Here is a 20,704-nt window from a genome sequence, read left to right on the forward strand (position 1 = left end):
AATGCATCGGGCAACGGTTCATCTGACAGCCATCTCATCAGTCTCTCCCATACACTGGAGCGCTTGCTTGGTCGAGCGCTCGTGTTCTCAATGAGAAAGCCGCACACTAACACGTCGGCCTTCTGCTTATCGTAGGGAGAAAAATGCAATCGGAAGTCCGAAATCGGACATGTGCGAACAACATATCTTCCAACCTTCATTCAGCCGGTGCCCCCATACACAGTTGAACACGTTGGTATTGGCGGGTTCTACCGACATGTGTCTAATGTGTACGAGGGCCCTAAAGGATTTTCTTCTGCCATCAAAACAGGATAAATAGGTTTCACTTGAGTTAAAGAGTTGAGTTCTTTAAAAAGAAAGCAGGAGATACGGAAGTGGGTGGAGAATGAAGTAGAAAAGGGGGCCTTAACAGACTTTGACAAATGACACCGATTCACACCCACCGCCGCTAAGACAAGACGGGGTAAGCAGCCAATCTAGGCTAATTACCAGATGAAATTGTATTGTAAGGACTCTAATTAGGAGATGCTTATGGAGGCGTACTGAAGATTAAATACTGCATATGAATGACCCCGACGACAGGGAGAAGAGGGTGCAGGGTGTTGCTGGAATATTTGGTCGAAACAGTGATCGTATTTTAAAAGGAGGGAATAATTTGGAATAATAGCTATGAGGTAAACTAATTAGCAGAGGGATCCTGGAGGAAGACTGTGGCTTTACTGCAGCTGAGGCTGTTCCAAAACAAAGTGCCAAATCTCAACAGCAAAGCAGCAGTCGAGTGGAAAATGTCTGCCTAACCTCTGCTCCCGCTATTAATTTGCAGGAAAACTAATGACACATATACATATTCCCACAAAATTGTTCTAATTGCTAATTTGCCAAAGGAGCCCAGTTTCCAAATTAAACATGACTGCAATCTGGGAGGAAGGAGAGAACAAAAAACAGGAGCTGGGAGCGAAGGGTGTTTCATCTCCCACATCTATTTGTAGGCTTAACCGACGATTTGATGAAATGCTGACCTTGTCAATTGCCATTGAAGTGTTTTATACGTATATTTTTTTAATATTTTTTTGGATAGCGAGATTTCATGAGCAGGAAGTCCCTGTGGTTTCATAAGGAGGATCGTACGAAATGATCATCCAGAGTGCCAGTCGCCTAACCCCGGGGGAAGCCATTGTGTTGGCTACTGTTGCATTCTGCGTGTCAATTCACTGGAAATCAATCATCGTGCCTCATGCCTTATAAGAGAAAGCCAACTTATTTTTTTATACATTTTATTTATTTTATGTAGCCCTTCTTTAGGTTAAGGACAGAAAGTTAGACGCATTCTTGTAACTTTCAATCAAAACTGGTCTTGCTTCCCACATTTCCTGAAAGTTACAACTAATCAATTCTCACGCTCTATAACTTGTCATCCAGTGTTTAAATGGGTTATACTTCTTCATCAGCATACTGCCAGCACTTTAGCTACTGGAACTTCCTCTGTCTCACTATTTAGCATGCATTTTTCCTGACATTATCCACTACCTTGTCTACCCTGAACAGAAAGCCTGTATGTTTGTTATGCCAGTATGCAGTTCTACAGCCAGGAAAGCAGAAGCAGAGACAAATCTCTGCCCCAAATTCCTAAAGACATGACTCACCCTCACTTCATGTAGAGAAACAAAGACCCACCTCCATTTTCTGTATCCAGACAAATACCAGCCTCCACTTTCTGTAGAGAGGCAACAACCCACTCCATGTGGAGAAACAATGACCCACTCCTACTTCCTGTAGAGAAAAACCCACCACCACTTCCTGTGCAGAAACAAAGACCCGCCTCTACTTCCTGTAGAGAAAAACCTACCCCCAATTCCTGTAGAGAAAGACCCACCACTTCTTCCTGTAGAGAAACAAAGACCCACCCCTACTTCCTGTAGAGGAAAATGCACTGCCACTTCCTGTTCAGAAACAAAGACCCGCCTCTACTTTCTGTAGAGAAAAACCTATCACCAATTCCTGTAGAGAAAAACCCACCCCACTTCCTCTGGAAAAACAAAGACCTGTCCCAACTTCCTGTAGAGAAAGAAAGACCCATCCAAACTTTCTGTAGATAGACAAATACCCGCCTCCACTTTCTAAACAGAAAAACCCACCCCACTTCGTGTGGAGAAACAAAGACCCTCGCCCACTTCGCTTGGAAAAACAAAAACCCACCCCCACTTCCTGTAGAGAAACAAAGACCTTCCCCCACTTCTCCTAAAGGGACAAAGACCTTCCCCCACTTCTTGTAGAGAAACAAAGACCCACCCCACTTCTCATAGAGAGACAAAGACCTTCCCCCACTTCTTGTAGAGAAACAAAGACCTTCCCCCACTTCTTGTAGAGAAACAAAGACCCACCCCACTTGCCCTGGAAAGACAAAGACCTGTCCCAACTTCCTGTAGAGAAAGAAAGACCTACTCCCACTTTCTGTAGATAGACAAATAACGTCCTCCACTTTCTAAACAGAAAAATCCACCCTCACTTCATGTGGAGAAACAAAGACCCTTGACCACTTCTCGTAGAGAGACAAAAACCTTCCCCCACTTCTCGTGAAGAGACTATGACCTTCCCCCACTTCTTGTAGAGAGACAAAAACCTTCCCCCCACTTCTCGTAGAGAGACAAAAACCTTCCCCCCACTTCTCGTAGAGAGACAAAAACCTTCCCCCCACTTCTCGTAGAGAGACAAAGACCTTCCCCCACTTCTCGTAGAGAGACAAAGACCTTCCCCCACTTCTCGTAGAGAGACAAAGACCTCCCCCCCCACTTCTCATAGAGAGACAAAGACCTTCCACTACTTCTCATAGAGAGACTAAGACCTTCCCCCACTTCTCGTAGAGAGACAAAGACCTTCCCCCACTTCTCGTAGAGAGACAAAAACCTTCCACTACTTCTCATAGAGAGACTAAGACCTTCCCCCACTTCTCATAGACAGACGAAAACCTTCCCCTACTTTTCGTAGAGAGAAAAAGACCTTCCCCAACTTCTCGTGAAGAGACAAAGACCTTCCCCCACTACTTATAGCGAGACAAAGACTTTCCTCAACTTGTTGTAGAAAGACAAAGACCCACCCAACTTTCTATAGAGAAATAAAAAGCTGCACCCACTCCCTGAAGAAAAACAAAGAATTTTGTGCACTTCCCACATACTGTACATTTATGGAATGGCATGGTAAGACTACCTTACTTTTGTTCACCTGAAAAGGCATAAGTTTAATTATATAGAGCCCTCATATTCTATATGTACAGAGCCTGTTGTCATTCACACCAGTTTCCGCCACCAACTCCCTATCTCAATATCGCTCAAAACTACGTATTAAAATAAAAATGTTTTTTTTTTTTTTTATCATATTCCCGAACAAAGTTCCCTGACTCCTATTATATACATTTTTTTTCAGTCTCCGCACTCAATTTGTGAGTTACATGTCAATATAACGAAGATCTCAAGCTCGTTCCTTGTTGGCTACAACATCTTTATAAAATGATGAATGAGTCATCAGTAATTTTCATAAACAGGCAGTGATGTAAACCCCTAATCAAAATGGATTTCCATTAACTGTCCCGCTTAGTACACATAATTGTATCTTTTTTGTTTTTCCTAAATGTATTACATGAGAAGACGAGCCAGAGATTATGAAGACGTGCTTATATCTTTACTTAAATAAAGATGAGTTTTAACCCTTTTAAGGGGCGTAGCATTAACCGAACACACCACCCCGACCAACAAAATTTGCCAGCCCAGTGTTCTCTTGCATGCTCCAGGGCACAGATTTCTGCTATTAGCTGCGCCAGTCTGCTTAGGGTCAGAATTGATGATTTAATTGCACTGAAATTCTGGGCTTTAATCACTAAAGATTGGAGACGGTAACATGGATGGATGGGCAGTTAGTAGCAGAGATGACAATTTTAAAGTGACAATTCCCGTCATTTGAGGTCACTGGTAACAGAATAAAAATCAAGTATTTTTTTGTGAAATTACGAATTTCAAGTTGTTAGATAATAGCCAACAAACTGCCTTAAAATAGTCATAATTACATAGGGCAGCGCTGCATTTTTATTTATTTTTTTTAAGGTAGTATAGCGCAGAATTTTTATTTTTGATATTTCTTATATATTCGATAGATACATGGTCCTATATTTTTATTTAATTATTTTTTATATATTTTCCCATAGATGGCATGGTATTGTATTTTTACTTCATATTTTTTATATATTTTTTTTTTTTTTTTAGGTGTTATGACACCAAATTTATATTTTATTTCTTGATTTTTTTTGTATTTTCCCATAGATTGCGTGGTACTGTATTTTTACTTTTTTATATATATACTTCTTATATTTTTTCATAGATAGCACGACACTTTTTTTATTATTATTATTTCTCATGTTTTTGGAGGTAAGAATAGTGCAGAATTTTTTTTCCACTCTCTTTTTCTATTGCTTATATTTTCTACTGGATTGCATGGTACTATATGTTTATCTTGCTTTTTTTAGATTTTCCCATAGATTGCATGGTATTGTATTTTTACGCTTTTTTTATATGTTTTATATTTTTTGAGATAGCACGACACTGTATTTTTAGTTTATTTTGTTTATTTCTCATTTTTGTAGGTATTACGGCACTGAATTTTTATTTTATTTATTTTATTTCTTATCTTTTCTCCATAGATAGCAAGGTGCTGTATTTATACTTTTTTTTTTTAAATGTATCTTTTCCCATAGATAGTAAGGAACTGTATTTATAAATTTTTAAATATTTTTTATAATTTTCCCACAGATAGCAAGACGCTATATTTATACTTTATTTTTTGATATTTTTTATATTTTCCCATAGATAGCAAGGCACTGTATTTATACATTTTTAAATATTTTTTAGAATTTTCCCACAGATAGCAAGACGCTAGATTTATACTTTATTTTTTGATATTTTTTAAATTTTCCCATAGATAGCATGGCACTGTATTTTTATTTAGTACGTTTCTAATTTTCCCATAGATATCCTAGTACTGTATTTAATTTTATGTATTTTATTTATTTTAATTTTTACTCAATTATGTAAATATTTGGAGGGTTTGAATAATTGCACAAAACTAAAATTTTGCAAATCAACAGAAAAAAATTAAATGCCATTAGAAATTAACGAGTAACACAAATTTTAAAACCATAGTCATTTACACCCTTCTTAAAAAAAAAAAAAAAATTGCTATCGCAAGTTAAAAGCAATGGAAGTATTTATTGATGTTTTTTCCTATACTGGTTTTGCTGGCTGCACAAACATCTGAACCATATAATTCAACTATTTAATGTTACGTTATTATTGAACCAATGTTCCAGCGTAATTTTATGGGGCGTTTAATTGCTAACGCTTATTTCTATTTATTGTATATTTTTGTTTCTTTCTTTTTTTTTTTAAAGGAAAAAAATATATATTCTTAATTGCTTTCCGCTTAGAGAGAAAAAGAAATACAGTATACAGAATGGAATATTTAACCAAGCATTTGATTTGAAAATGTTATTTTAAATGTTTTAGGTCAAGTCTGAATTGGTGCACTGTTGGAAAAACTTAATTACTGCTCAGCCATTAGAAAAAAAAATTATATTGCCTCTTTTCATGGATGACAGTTGTGTGACGTTTGGGAATAGTGAAAAAGCAATTATCCCCCAGATACAATATACAAAATGTTGTTGACAACTTTTCTAATTAAAATATAGTTCTGGGGTTTTTATAGACACCTGAAGTGTCTTACGGCAGCAAATCATGAGCTGTTCATTTCAATGTTAGTTTTTTTTACTCCATGGGGGCTCATGTAGACGGATATAAAATCATGGCTGAAAGTGTTGGCACCCTTGAAATTGCTCCACAAAATGAAGTATTTCCTCCCTTTCACACAAAACTCCCAAAATGAACAGGACAAAATTGTTGGCACCTTTCCAAAATTGTGGCTAAACAACTTTGTTTCAAGCATGTGATGCTCGTTCAAACTCACCTGTGGCAAGTAACAGGTGTGGGCAATGTGAAAATCACACCTGAAACCAGATAAAAAAGGGAGAAGTTGACTCAGTCTTTGCACACTAAGCATGGAGAACAGAAAGAGGATAAAAGAACTGTCTGAGGACTTGAGAACCAAAATTGTTGAACAATGTCAACAATCTCAAGGTTACAAGTCCATCTTCAGATATGTTGATGTTCCTTTGTCCTTTGCTAGAAAAAGGTGGCTGTGGACTACTGAAGAGGCTGCTGGACTGCGGTCCTGGGAATTGATTTGCTCATCTCTAGCATTATTGAAATAAAATCCATAGTCTGTGAGCCTATACTCTATGTGCCTCCAAGAAGGCATGCAAAAGTTTTTCCCCCCATGGATTCCGTACAAATCTACAAAAAATAGATAAAAACAAAAAAATACAATCACTACATTATGAGCAATAGCTAAAAGCTTTCTTTATGTAAGTGCCATACAGTGGCAAATGGAGTATCCATGGTTGGTTATTTGCACCAGTAGGGACTCTGTGTGCCTCCATCCAGAGAACATGGCATTGTCTTTATCGCCTTAATTTTGCAGATGTAAAAAAAAAAATACAAAAACTACCAACGGACAGTAAAATGAAGCATACCAATTAGTTAGAAAAATAATAGTCCTAATCAACTTCAGCAAATGACCCTCATCCTGTGCCGAGAAACAAAAGCTTCAACCCAAAATTTATTGGGCATGGAAGATTCCTCGTGAATCTAGTTCATCTGCGAGACCTTGGAGAAGTCATTGAAAAAAATATATTTAAAAAAGAGGCCAGATAGTTCCCATTTTCCCAAAAACATCTTAGTCCAATATATTAGAAAATACTACAGGTACAACATTAATCTACAGCTAAGAAGGGATATATATTACCTCCAGGTACATGGGCAAGAGGTGGCATCAAAATTGGGAATTCTAAACCCCTTCTTTGGGCTATGCTCATGAGATGTTGCAGCCTTCATTGCTCCATGTTGCTTAAGCTGTTGGCTCAACCTCACAAGGTTTTAGAATGTGATGACCAGCGTTGTCCACGTTGTTGTCTGATCCAACAATTTTGCCCCCCAAAGAGGTTATTTTTTACATTACAAATGCACAAGTTAGTCAACTGTTGAGCACTTGTGGCTGTAGTCCCGATACAAGATGCATGTGAGCAGTGAAGTGTGAAGTGCGCTCATCTCACATTGACAGCTGAAATAATTATTTAAACATGCAAATAACCTCAACCCAAAAAGAACAATTTTTACAACTAACAAGTTTTGGCTAATAAAGAAAATTACGAGACACAGAATCCGTGTGGAAATGATCAGTGTCCCTATTGTGTGATTGGGATAAACCAAAATTGTTCCAATGGATCCTCTTCAAATTTGTTAAATGTGAATCAAATGTTTTATATTATGTTCTATGGTCTGTTCAAAACACAGAGTATAATAAACGGAAAGTGAAAAAAAAAAATAATAATCACCTCGCCGCTCACCAATCCCAACGCCGCACCCTCCCTTCTGCTCCTATGTGAAGTAGTCTCTGGCTTCTTCTTTCCTTTGGCACTTCGCGAAACATTCTCTTCCTGGATCTTCACTCTGTAGCGGGGCTTCCAGCACTGACCTCACGATGTACGTTGCCAAGGCATAGTAGTCAGTGTCATGTGTCGCAACGTCAGAGACCTACTTTGCGTTGGGGCTTCTGGCGCCAAGTGAAGGTACAGGAAGAAGCTGTGTATAGGACCAGATGGAGGGCTGGAGGACTGGTGAGCGGCAAGATGAGTATTTTGTACTTCCTTAGTACAAAAAAAACAGAAAAGTGGCAGCCAATTTTTTTGCAAAATTGAAAATTTAAGGCGAGTTCCATTCCCTTCTAACCAAATTGCTAATTTCTATTCATGAGTTAGGAGGATTTCGACTGATTTAGCTTTTGCCTAGAATTAAACCTGAACAAGTTGCCTCATTTTGAACTAATTATGTTCCATTTATGAGCCGAGGACTATGGATCCAAATTCTGTAGCTGGCCATACATTGCATTTTTCTATAGGGTAACCTTCTATTTCTACAAGTCAATCATTCAAAAAAAAATGTCCGGTCATGCAGAACATGGATACATTACACAAAGTAAAGTAAGAACTTTTACAGTGGCTCTTCACCAAGGCTAATAAAGAAGAATATAAAGCACCGCCCATGAGGTTCACATTGCCTAATAAAGCATACAACTTTGATTCCATAACCTTACAGAGCTGAAGAAAATGAAAAATATCTTACCACTCATAAGAATCATATATCAAAAAAGTTACTGTACATAACAAATCCCGGAGATCCTTCACTTTCCTATCTAATCAAAATATAATAACTTAAACTCATGAATTTAATTTTTTGCTACTTTTGTTATTCCGATACCTAGCAATCACATTTCCAATATTTTTATATCTGTCTCAACTCTCTCGTAATTGAAATTTATCACATCACTACGTAAAATATTCTATGCAGCATACTCAAAAGATCATAGAAATCGAGCAGACAGCCAGCAAACAATGCCGCACGCTACTCACTCTTAGAAAAATGGAAAAGGAGGAAAAAAAGAACTCTCAATATAAAAAATAGGTTTGGAGTTGATTGCCTGCAAGCAAAGACACTTTTCATATACAAATGTGATTTTTCACTCCCAACCCCTCCCCCTTCCCAATCTCCAAAGGGTGGTACAACCATAAATTTACATAGACTAATCCAAACAATCTGTGCATCTGACAATAGCAAACCTCACACAGGCAAGTCTATTGTCGGTTTACATATCAGTGAGCTTTATGTTCGCTTGTAACAACGTTCAAGCTGTCAAAGGTTCGCTTTGGACTCTAAATAAACGGTTATAAAAGCGATGTGCGGAAATATTAGACTTTCCTCAAAAGGAAGCCCGCTGTGTATGAATTCCAAAGCTATTCATTTTGCAGTCAAAAATATGCATGCCCGTTTGCTTATAATAAAGAAGCACTGTGTGGAGCAAGTAGGGAAGATAATGTTAACCTATCCTTAAAAATGTTTTTTTAAAAAATTGTAAAAAAAATTTATTGAGAGGTCCCAAGGAAAGGTAAATAAATGGTATTAACGTGAAGGGCAAAAATAAAGAAATGAACAAAGTTAGGGACTACTCCACTTTTACCTAAAAGTTACCTTGAGGAACAAGTAAAGAGCTCATGCACAAATGGATTGTCATTTCTACCTGGATCCTCATAATGACAAAGAAAAGTGTCCAATATTTGCGCTTATTTTATACCCACTGCACCCCTGAGTTTGCCGCTTTTTTCTTTTTTTAAATTGGCCATACGGTTGCAGAGATATGAGCGTTTTCATTTGGCATGCCTTACAGGATCCTCGGGGGCGGGTCTTTAGGCTCCTCTGCATTATTACCCTGTGAGCCACGCCCCCTTAGTAAAGACCCTAAAAATTTGCAATACGTAAAAATGCCTATATCTCTGCAACCGTATGGCAGATTTAAAAAAGAAAAAAAGTGGAATGCTCAGTGGAGCAGTGGGAATAAAATAAGAACACAAAATGGCCACTTTTAACCTGGTGACAGGTCTTTTTTTTTTAAAGGGGTATTTCTACATATCAAAGATATGTCATAAATGCCTGTTAGATGAGCTTCTCCAAGGTGGGGACAATTCCTATCAGGAGAAAAGGATTCCTGGGATCTTCAATAGTAGATGTATGGTGCCCGCTCTCCATTGAAGTCTGTACTAGTTATGGAGAGTGGCAAGCCAGCAGTCTATGGGGAGATTGGCCATTGTGGATCGGGTTGATCTATGGAGGGAACAGCTGTAAACTCCATTCCCCCTTATAGAAATCTACTTGCATATTTGACTTGACCATCAATGGGTTCGCTAGGGTAGGAGTAACATATAATAGGTAAGTGGCTTAGCGTTTCGACTTCTTCTGCTGCCCATTTTATTTCCTTAAAACAAGTACAGGTGACAGTAGTAAAGTTCAAAGTGAGAAAAAGAAAGACCAAGGCCAATATCAATTTAATTGCAATAGAGTCAACAGTAAAAAGGTAGTCCTTTTAAGCTCAGCTCTATATCAGTATAGTGACATCACTAAAGAATTAATTTACCCAACTTCCCCCAAAAAAGATACTTACAGGTTGGGGGCTTGCTTTGGGTTCTGTTGACTTCACATGTAAATGCGTCATCATGGCTTGCAGCCGGTCTTTGTCTTTGGAAAGCTGCAAAGTATGAAATTAATAAGAATGAATATTTTTAGATAAAACAACAATATTGTGCCACCTAGTGGCCAAATCAAGATGAAGAACTATCTTAATACAGAAATTGGTAGAAGAAAGTTTGCAATAATACTCTGTGTAAATAGAGGGATTGTCGCAAACGAAGATGTTGATGACCTATTCTTAAGAGAGGTCATCAATATCATATGAGGGGGGCGCCCGCTGATCAGCTGATACCAAAGGTGGACACAGACAGAACCCTGTTCAAGAACAGTATATGAGCCCTTTGCAGTCCAAGAGCTCATCATAATGCACAATTCCACCAGCTTTGGCGGTGTCAGTGAGACCCTTTACCTTTTGGACCCCTGGTTGCACCAATGATATATCTGCCCCTGGCTGATACCTTGAACGGCAGCTAGTGGAAGTTCATAGTGTACAGAGCTAAAACACCACAGCTCCACACACGGTGTAGTGGCCATTCTTGGGTACTGCAGCTCAGCTCCTATTGAAGTGAATGTGACCTAAGCTACAGTACTAAAGAACGGCCACTACACTGTGTATGGAGCTGTATCGTACACCGTCTACTCCCGTCAGCTGCAGCTCCATCTAGCGGATTCCCAAAAAACTGATATCCTTAAGGATAGGTCATTAGTCTTGGTTCCCTTTTCTTAAATATAATCTTTCTAGCAATTTATAAGGCTAAGTTAAAGATAAAATAGTCACGATTAAAAAATAAAAAATCCTACAATATAATAAAACTCCAATGCAATCTAATGTGTTTCCTTGGTTACAGACTACAAACAAGCCTCGCGTAGTCATACTCCCTCCCATCTCTCCCCTACTCGTTGTTAACGTTGTTGGGGGACAAATATAAAGGCTGTGGCTGCAAAATCCGACTACACACAGGTTTTTTTGTAGTCTGTAACCATGGAGACCTATAAGTCTCCATACGATTTGAAGACAGAAAATGGTAGGCAATTTTTATATCAGAGTTGCTATAATTTTTGGTTTTTGAGGCATAGGAGCAAAGTGGTTGCAAATATGGATATGCCCTTTAAGGAATTTAGCCTTTCTATTGCTAATGCTTAATTCACACCACAAAATGGAAGCAGAGAATTGAAGGTCTAATGACCGACTTAGCAGGCCGGCCGGCACTCAGAACCTGCGACTAAATGTCAGCATGCTGGTAATGGCTTCGCTGATAAACAATTTCTATATGCGCTCCATTCTCCAGGAATGTCCGGGAAGACATTGAAATTATCCTGAAATGCACATAATTAATCTTGCCGGGGGGAGATGATATAGAGTGCGGCGCGTCACCTGAGGCTTCAATTTAATCCATATTAGTATGTACCCTTAACAAGATATGGGAATATAATCATTGCAGGGACCATTTTATTTGTATTCTTGTCCTCGCAGTTGATTGAACGTTACTCACACAAAATGACTTTTATAATTCTCAACCCAATGTCTCCGATGTGCCGCCGCCATTGCTCTCGTTCAATTATACAATATCAATGCCTTCTCAAATCAGATATTCTGTTGTGCCGACGCTGCCGGTGATGCCTACAGCTCTTGATTTTGGACAATAAGATGATTACCCGGGGGGGGTTTAAAGACCTGGAATGAGCAAATAATCAGCAAAATATCATCTAAAATGAAAAACTTCCGAGAGACCTTTTGGAAGTCCACAAGTGCAGACTGGCCCATCTAGTACTGATAAATCAAAAATTGGGCCCAGGTTCTCATAAATGGTAAAGGCCCTATGGTAAGACGACTCACTTGGCTGCTTCCAGTAGTAGGCTCAGGACACGGTTTCCTCTGCAGGTTTATTGTAGTGGTATAAGCACTGCAGATTCTGCAAAATAAACACGGCCTTTCTGACGTAACAGCAAAAAAAAAACCCAAAGTATAGCACAGTCCATAAGTGAGCGGGTTCCGCCCGCTCTTGTTATCACAAGAAGTTCAGGCAAAGTCCTTTTGTGGAGCTCTCTAGCTTCCACACACAGCATGGAGACTTCACTCTCTAGCTCACACCAGAGAAAAAAAAATAGCGACTGAACATTTAACCTTGCTCAGCCACACCCTGAGGGGAGGTAGGGTGAATGACTTCCCACCCGATCTCTATGCCATTCACACAAAACCACTCCCTTTGCAATAGTGATCACACCTCCAACATATAACATGCTGGGGACAAGTTGTAGGTTCAGTTCACACAGGCTAGCAGACGTAGTGACACATACCTCCCCTCACATATAACACCAGTGACCCTGTCATAGCCCCTATTTTAAATAAAAAAAAAAAAAGCCCCATGAAAGGCATATTGATTTTGGAACCTATTATTTGGCACTAAGGTCTATTTCCTATCGGATATAATCCGTTCGGATGGAGTGTGTGGGTCATGTATTTCTGTATGGATGGAGTATGGGCTCTCATAATCCGTGGGCAGACATATCATTGGTGCAATCTGTGCAGCCGTACATGGGCCCAAGAGGTAAGGAGGTCACTCCCACCTCCAAAACAGGTGGAATTGTACATTATTATGAGTTATTGGACTGCAAATGGCCTCCTCTGGTTGTGTCCAACACTGTCAATCATTTCATGCGCCATATTCAACAGATTCCTAGGTGGTCACTGAACAAAACTACACCGCTGTTATGGTGCACAAGGAAATGAGACAAGTATTAAGGGGGTTGACATGAATTAGGTCACCCCTTTCAGAACCAGCCAATTTTTCTTGGTGAACCAAGGCCAACAAGTCGTTTAATAAAAAGATGTCCATGTAACACACTGTTGCCTCAAATCGGTATAAAAGGGAGTGGGAGTCACTCTTGCCAAGTGGTTCTCCCTTCTGACTCATAGAGGAGTGTCCCGAGTCCTCATGCCATTATGGGACATATGAACTGGAATTGTCTTCAAGAGAAAGCCCCTTTAGGATTCTAAAATCAATGGCTGGACCAGTGACGTTTCAGAGTTGGGTCACTCTCCTGCTTGTGCCAAAACACCTGTTATGGTGCCCAAGGGAGAGCATGAGTTTAGCATTGAGTGTTGACTTTAATGAGGCCACTACTTTCAGAAATTTTCTAAGGGAACCATGGCCATCAAGAAAATTTGATAAATGATAGCAAGCTCGAGATGTCAAATCTCTTGCCTCTGTCTTCCTACGCCCATTTTGATTTTGCTATCGGCCCTTCCTCTTCGTAGGAATGTAATCTCAAAATGTTTCATTACACTTTTACCTTTATGAATATATTCAATTTAGCCATCATAAAAAAAGGTGTATATGGCTAGAGCATTGATGGGCAGTTCTTTATTCGGAGCAGGGCCTTCAAAATCTACAGCTACTGAAGTAGACAAATTGCTGTGCTTTTGAAAGGATGAAGAAGGTACAGCGGTCAACCCAAGACCATTGTCAATCGGCACAATGAGAGTGGATCACGTATCCCATCAGGGTTACACTCTTCTGACAGATTCCCTTTAATTTTATGATCTCGAAAAATAAGGATATCATTAAATTAAAAGTATATTTTTTTTACAGAAGTATGGCGCACCTTTAAGTTATACCACTTAACCTGGGTCCTTAAAGAGTCCCTGGTTCTTCTACTTACACACTTATATGCGAGATCGCTGAGCAAGTGGTCAGTTGTACATAAAAAAAATTGTAAATTTGTAACATATTTTGGATGTAGTAGTTTAATGCTTAACATATTTCTCATGTTGCTGAGCATCGGAAACAGAGGACAGAAATATATTTTTCGCACGACATCAGCAAGAAAAGTTAATTGAACTTGTGCATGCAGAATCGCCTCAATAATAGACCTTCACAACTTCCGCGGCGCGGAGCAGAGGACTGATACCTGATCATGATTTCATTGCATACATTATGACATTGTACAACGATTCTGCATAAAATTAATTTAAGTGAAAGAATGCATGAACAATACATGAGGAAATTATGAGACATTACTAAGCCTCGGGTCATCGTATACCACTTGCCTTAATGTGGCCGCTCTCGTTGCTTATTGTCATTAGTAAGTCACAACCGTATAGATCATCGCTGTACTGTTAAGAAGACCTTATATTAGACTGTAGGGTAAGAGAGATTTGCTCCAGATAGAATTTGGGTAGGAAACAATTATTTGTTTCGGTATTATTGTATTGTAACTCTTAAAAGGGCACGTGTCCTAAGAAATATATGTTAAAAGATATTTAGTAAGAATTTTTAGAACATTTTATTACAGTTAAAAAAAAAAATCCTGAAATCTTGCAGTTTTTACAGTGGTCTCATAACAGACGGATACTTTCTGTTTTATAGAAATCACTTCTCATTAGCTTTAAAAGGCAGAGCTACGGAAACCCCTCTATATACAGTAGATAACACAGGATCCACCATTCACAATAGGTGATGTCACAGCTCACCTCCTCCTCCTGTATAATGACTGATAACACCTCTATATACAGTAGATAACACAGGATCCACCATTCACAATAGGTGATGTCACAGATCACCTCCTCCTCCTCCTGTACAATGACTGATAACACCTCTATATACAGCAGATAACACAGGATCCACCATTCACAATAGGTGATGTCACAGCTCACCTCCTCCTCCTCCTGTACAATGAATTATAACACCTCTATACACAGTAAATAGCAAAGGGTCCATCAATCACTATAGGCGATGTCATAGCTCCCCTGCTCTCCCCTTCCTTCACAATTACCTTTGCACACGCTCATTAGATGCTTCAATACAAAAGATAGGGTGAGAATCTGACCATTGTTGCTAATGTACGTGTATTATTTCCTGAAACAACAGAAAGTTAAAGTCTAAAAATGCCCCAGTGGCCGGTGTGAAAATTGCAAGATTTCAATTTTTTTTATTTTTTAACAAAGATTGTGATATGGGAAAAAAAATATTCCCCAAACATAAAAAAAATAACAAATTTAATACAAAACCAGGGGCATCTTTGATCAAATTAATTTTTTTTGTAGTCAAACCTCTATCTTCTTACTTTTGCATAAGAGGTGGAAGTCGGCTGCATTTCTACATTTTGATCTAAGACTTTGGAAGCGATTTGTGTGGGAATGACGGAATTTAAAAATAAAGTAAAATTAAATAAAATTACAATGTAATAAAATCATAAAAAATAAGTTGTTGCTTGACCAGAAATTCTTATAAAATTGACCTTTCATTTTTCTTTTGAACCCGAAATAAATCGGAAATGACCATTTATGACAACAATCAAAAACTACTAGTGGTATTAAAATTCGCTGGAGAAAACCAGTGTTTGATGTATTCTTTCCACTCTAAAATATCAGCTGTAAATCTTAATAAAAGTGCGTAATTGCTTGGTGTGTGGTTGGTTTCCATTTATATGACCACATCGCCAACTTCCTCCTGTAATTGTTTCTGCAAGACTCGATAATTTACGCTTCACACTACGATACTGGGAAATAAATTAGGCCATACTGGGTTAATGAAGAGTACAGTGGGAGGGAAGAAAGAAAGAAAGAAAGAAAGGCCCAGATTCATGTAGGAGCCAAAAATGACACAAGACAAATGGAGATAGGAATTAAAATGTTATGTAATTAAAAAGATATATGCCTTTTTCTTTTTTTTTTTTTTTTAAGTAACAACAGAAAGTTTAAGTCTGTTTTTGCAGATATTTCTCGATGACTATTTGAAGCTGCAAATGACTTTAAACTCTGTAAAATTCCAAATGTAATTATCTTCCCTATTTAGCCCAGGGCCCTCTATATATCTTCATACTGCCGCCTTGCATACAAAGCAGTCGTTTCATTCAGAGGCAACTATGCAACACTGAGCATAATCAAGAGTTACCGCGGGTCCACAAAATCATGGGGTTAATGTCGCACTTTTTCACCAAGGCGCGATGATGGCAGCCAACCGGCCAACTTTGTCAAATTGGAACAAAACATAATCGACGGAACTCTATTGTTAAGATTCGTTTTAGCCATGAAATTGTTATAAAAGAAATCGCAGCACTGACGGCTTATCTCGCTTTATGGCAGCGTGGGACGATTCGCCCTCCTTCTCTGAAAAAAATAGCGATGGCAATTTTAATGGTTTGTGCGCTGGAAAGCAAGATACTCTCCGTGTAACTGTTCACAAAAAATCTGATTAATAAGGCGGATGGCTAAAAGTGTGTCTGGTATAGTGCTCAATCTTTATGCCTCTTTTTCCCCCCACTATTCTTCAAGCTTCATGCCCCTTCTTTACCCCCATTATTCTCCAATCTTCATTCTTCTTCTTTGCCCCCCCACTATTCTCCAATCTTCATGCCCCTTCTTTACCCCCATTATTCTCCAATCTTCATGTCCCATCATTGCCCCCCCACTATTCTCCAATCTTCATGCCCCTTCTTTGCACCCTATTCTCCAATCTTCATGACCTTTCTTTACCCCCCATTATTCTCCAATCTTCATGCCCCTTCTTTACCCCCCACTATTCACCAATCTTCATGCCCCTTCTTTGCCCCCCACTATTTTCCAATCTTCATGTCCCTTCTTTGCCCCCCACTATTCTCCAATCTTCTTGACCCTTCTTTGCCCCAACTATTTGCCAACCTTCATGCCCCTTTTTTGCCCCCACTATTCTCCAATCTTCCTGCCATTTATTTGCCCCCCACTATTCTCCAATCTTTGTGCTCCTTCTTTGCCCCCCACTATTCTCCAATCGTCAAGCCCCTTCTTTGCCCCCCATTTTCCAATCTTCATGTCCCTTCTTTGCCCCCCACTATTCTCCAATCTTCTTGACCCTTCTTTGCCCCAACTATTTGCCAACCTTCATGCCCCTTTTTTGCCCCCACTATTCTCCAATCTTCCTGCCATTTATTTGCCCCCCACTATTCTCCAATCTTTGTGCTCCTTCTTTGCCCCCCACTATTCTCCAATCGTCAAGCCCCTTCTTTGCCCCCCACTATTTTCCAATCTTCATGTCCCTTCTTTGCCCCCCACTATTCTCCAATCTTCTTGACCCTTCTTTGCCCCAACTATTTGCCAACCTTCATGCCCCTTTTTTGCCCCCACTATTCTCCAATCTTCCTGCCATTTATTTGCCCCCCACTATTCTCCAATCTTTGTGCTCCTTCTTTGCCCCCCACTATTCTCCAATCGTCAAGCCCCTTCTTTGTCCCCCACTAGTCTCCAATCTTCATGCCCCTCCTTTGCCCCCCCATTATGCTCCAATTTCGCTTGGGTTGAAGAACTGTGTAGTCTAAGAACAAATACTATTAAGGGTGTAACTATAAGGGTGGCTCCCAAAAGGACCCTGCGCCCCACAGTAGGAGACCAGAACTGTAAATTATTTGTGATAGTTGAAGGAGAAACATTTTAGATGTTTTACTGCATCCCAAAAACATGGTCACTCCTATATAAAGTAATAGAGCAAGCTGCGCATGCACGGCCATCTTTCCTGAGACACAAGAGTGCGATGGAGCTCTATTCTCGAAAAAGACATGGGTTCCACATCTATCATACATTAATGGCATCCTCTATATATACCATAAACATTAAAGAGAGGAATAACCCTTTAAGGTGGCCATGAATTTTTTTTTTTTTTTACCCCCGAGTCATCCATAAATATACACACTCGGGCTAAGCCTACAAGTTTATGTCATCCAGGAAAGGCAAATGTTTCCAGACTCTCTAAAATCCCATAGAAATAAAGGATCAGAGATATTGAAATTCAGTAGGACCCATTCATCTTTGCCTCACGACAACGGTTGTTGGGTGGTTGTAAAAGCACTATACACTTCAGATTGTTACTGTTCCTCCCAAAATCAGGAGGTTTAGTCAAGCTTTATCTGTTGGGCATGATACCCTTTATCGATGCAAATTTTCTTTTCAGAGAAGAAGAGGACTTGAACTCTAGTGCCACCTATTGGAAGTAGCAATTCTAAAAGTCAATATCGACCCTTTAACGAGCCTTGCCACATGACTTAGGATAAAAGCCAAATCAGACTCTCAATTTGCAGACACGTGTTTTGGGGAGTTGCCCCTCCTCAGTGCAAAGCATGGGATCTTATTTGGAAGTATGATAGGCCTCTGACTGGGCTCTAAGGGGTAATGTTTCTCCTTGCGGAGAGTGACATGCCTGAAATGCCAGTGTAAAGAGAATTATAGGCCATGCAATACTATACTGACACTTAGGATTGCTAATTCTAATAGGTGGCACTAGAGTTCTAGTCCTCTTCCTCTCTAAAGAGACAATTTGCATATTTAATTTCCCAAAGGAGCATTGCATGGCCTATAAGTCTCCTTTCACTGGCATGTCAGGCATGTCACTCTACGCAAGGAGAAACGTTACCCCTTACACCACAGTCAGATCAGAGCTCTTGCTTTGCAATGAGGAGTGTCAACACATGAAACCTGTGTCTGCAACTTGAGATTCTGGTTTGGCTTTTATCCAAAGTCATGTGGCAAGGCTCGTTAAAGGGTCGATATTGACTTTTAGGATAGCTACTTCCGAAAGGTGGCACTAGAGTTCAGCCTTCTTCCTCTATGCAGAGACAGTTTGCATATTTAATTTCCCAGAGGAATATTGAATGGCCTAAAAGTCTCCTTACATTGGCATGTCACTCTCCTAAAGGAGAAATGTTACCCCTTAGACTCCTTTATCAAGAACTACTATATGCAATATGGAGTGCTAATAACGATTACTGTTGGGTGCAATGAATTAGTAGGTTACAAGTAATAAACACATGGACCTTTAGAAAAAAAACAACCTCGGGATCTACAGGAGTCAAATGTAAGCCGTCTAGAGATCCAGAGACTAAACATCAATGGAATAAAACATGGTCTTCAATTACTTGGAGAATACATTCATTTAAGAACTAGTTATATTTTGTTAAATTATTCCTTTAAGATGCAAATGTAAGACAAATCTAATTTTCTTTAAGCGACGATGAGTCAAATATTCATGACAATTGGAAAGCAGCACAATAAAAAAATGCAAAAAAAAAAATGAAAAAGAAAAACATAAAAAGTCTCCGTCCCAGTAAATTTAAATTAGAAAACAAGGAGGAAGCAAAACGATGGCGGCGTTTTACCTGTAACTCTAATTGCTGTACAACTTGCATCTGAACTCGACATTGAGCCGTGCTCCTGTCATCCAATGCATGCTCACTGTTGAGATGTCTGTAATAATAGAAGAGAAGATAATGAGGCGCAGATATCCAACATTCCCCCCAAGTTCAACAATGATTTAGGGATCTTTCTAAATGATGCCGTCTGCTCATCACATGGCATGTAAAAATAAATTACAACTCAAAAAAATCAGCAATGAAAACTGAGCGCTAGGTGAGTCTAGTAAGATTGCGAAGGGGGGGGTGGAAACAGGTTTTCGAGAGTTTAGATTGATGTGTTCCGGGAATAAGTTGTCATCAACAAGCCCTACATCCAGTCAATGACATCGACAATGTGTAAAGCAAAAGAGGTGCCAATAAAAAAAAAAAAATTAAATTACTAAATAAAATCTTCAAGAAAATGATCAATTATGTTCAAACTAATTTCATGTCAACCTCCATCTTCTGCCGTAAAGAAGGTCACATTTTTTTTTTTTTTTATATCAAACCACCAACTTTTGATGCAATGGGGTCACATAAGAATAGAAATAAAGATCTTTCTTTTCCTCCAAAAAACAGAGATGCTTGTCCACAAGATGGGTATTGTATTGCTGTCCGAATGAGTTGATGGGACGGAGTTGCAAGACCGAGGTCTCAAAGTAGTGACAATGTTTCCAAAAACAGTTGACCTTTCTCTCTAGTGCCAGACAACCCCTTTACGGTGGAAGACAAAGGTTGATAAAACAAACCAATTGACGGAGTTGGCCACTACTTTTTTTTATTGATGTCCTATCCTTAGGTACCCCGCCAATCAGCTGTTATCAGCGCCAGCTGGAAGATGCTGAATAGGGGGGTTGATCTGTAGTACCCGGATGAAGCCACTATAGAAATGACAGAGCCGACGTATTCCCCCCACGATGAGGGTCACTACTAGGATAGGCTAACATCTTTAAATCTCCTTGAGCCCTAAAGCCCCCCATACACATCATATGGCTATTGGCCAAACGATGTTTTGGCTAATTATTCGGCAGGCAGCTATTTCAGCCATTTTTCCCATATATTGAAATAGTCACTCAGCAAAGTTCTCCTGTGTTCTCTGAGAGTGCTACTGCCAGGGGAAACAAAAGGATCTCCAGTCCCAAATCGTACATGCCGGGAGCTTTACTACCCGACAATCAATTGTCCGGGTTCCCCATACACATTAGACTGTCAACTGAACCGGTAGTTATAGACGGGTTTGGCCAACATTGGTCTAATGTGTTTGGAGGGCTTAAGCCCAGTGAGATGTTGGTATTACAACAAGATAGTCGACCATTGACGGCATGCTATTGGGAAGTAGACCTTTTTAAGTGGTTCGTTAGTCTATGAATTTTGAGGAGATCCAATAA

At 39.4% G+C, this 20,704-nt stretch overlaps 1 protein-coding gene across 16 annotated transcripts in view; it reads right to left on the reverse strand.

Annotated features, from left to right (window-relative positions):
* FOXP1 (forkhead box P1) overlaps window positions 1-20,704 on the reverse strand; it is an 809,982-nt gene that overhangs the window by 32,685 nt on the left and 756,593 nt on the right. For all 16 annotated transcript variants that reach the window (XM_073644751.1, XM_073644747.1, XM_073644748.1 and 13 more), the window contains 2 exons: window positions 19,302-19,389; window positions 10,150-10,233 (listed from right to left, as the gene is read on the reverse strand). In XM_073644751.1, coding sequence (XP_073500852.1) covers window positions 10,150-10,233; window positions 19,302-19,389 — 172 coding nt within the window. The remainder of the gene's footprint in view (window positions 1-10,149; window positions 10,234-19,301; window positions 19,390-20,704) is intronic.

The sequence above is a fragment of the Phyllobates terribilis genome, unplaced genomic scaffold, assembly GCF_046119375.1.
Source record: "Phyllobates terribilis strain yellow unplaced genomic scaffold, ASM4611937v1 Scaffold_8__6_contigs__length_399053987, whole genome shotgun sequence".
In the NCBI taxonomy this organism is placed as follows: domain Eukaryota; kingdom Metazoa; phylum Chordata; class Amphibia; order Anura; family Dendrobatidae; genus Phyllobates; species Phyllobates terribilis.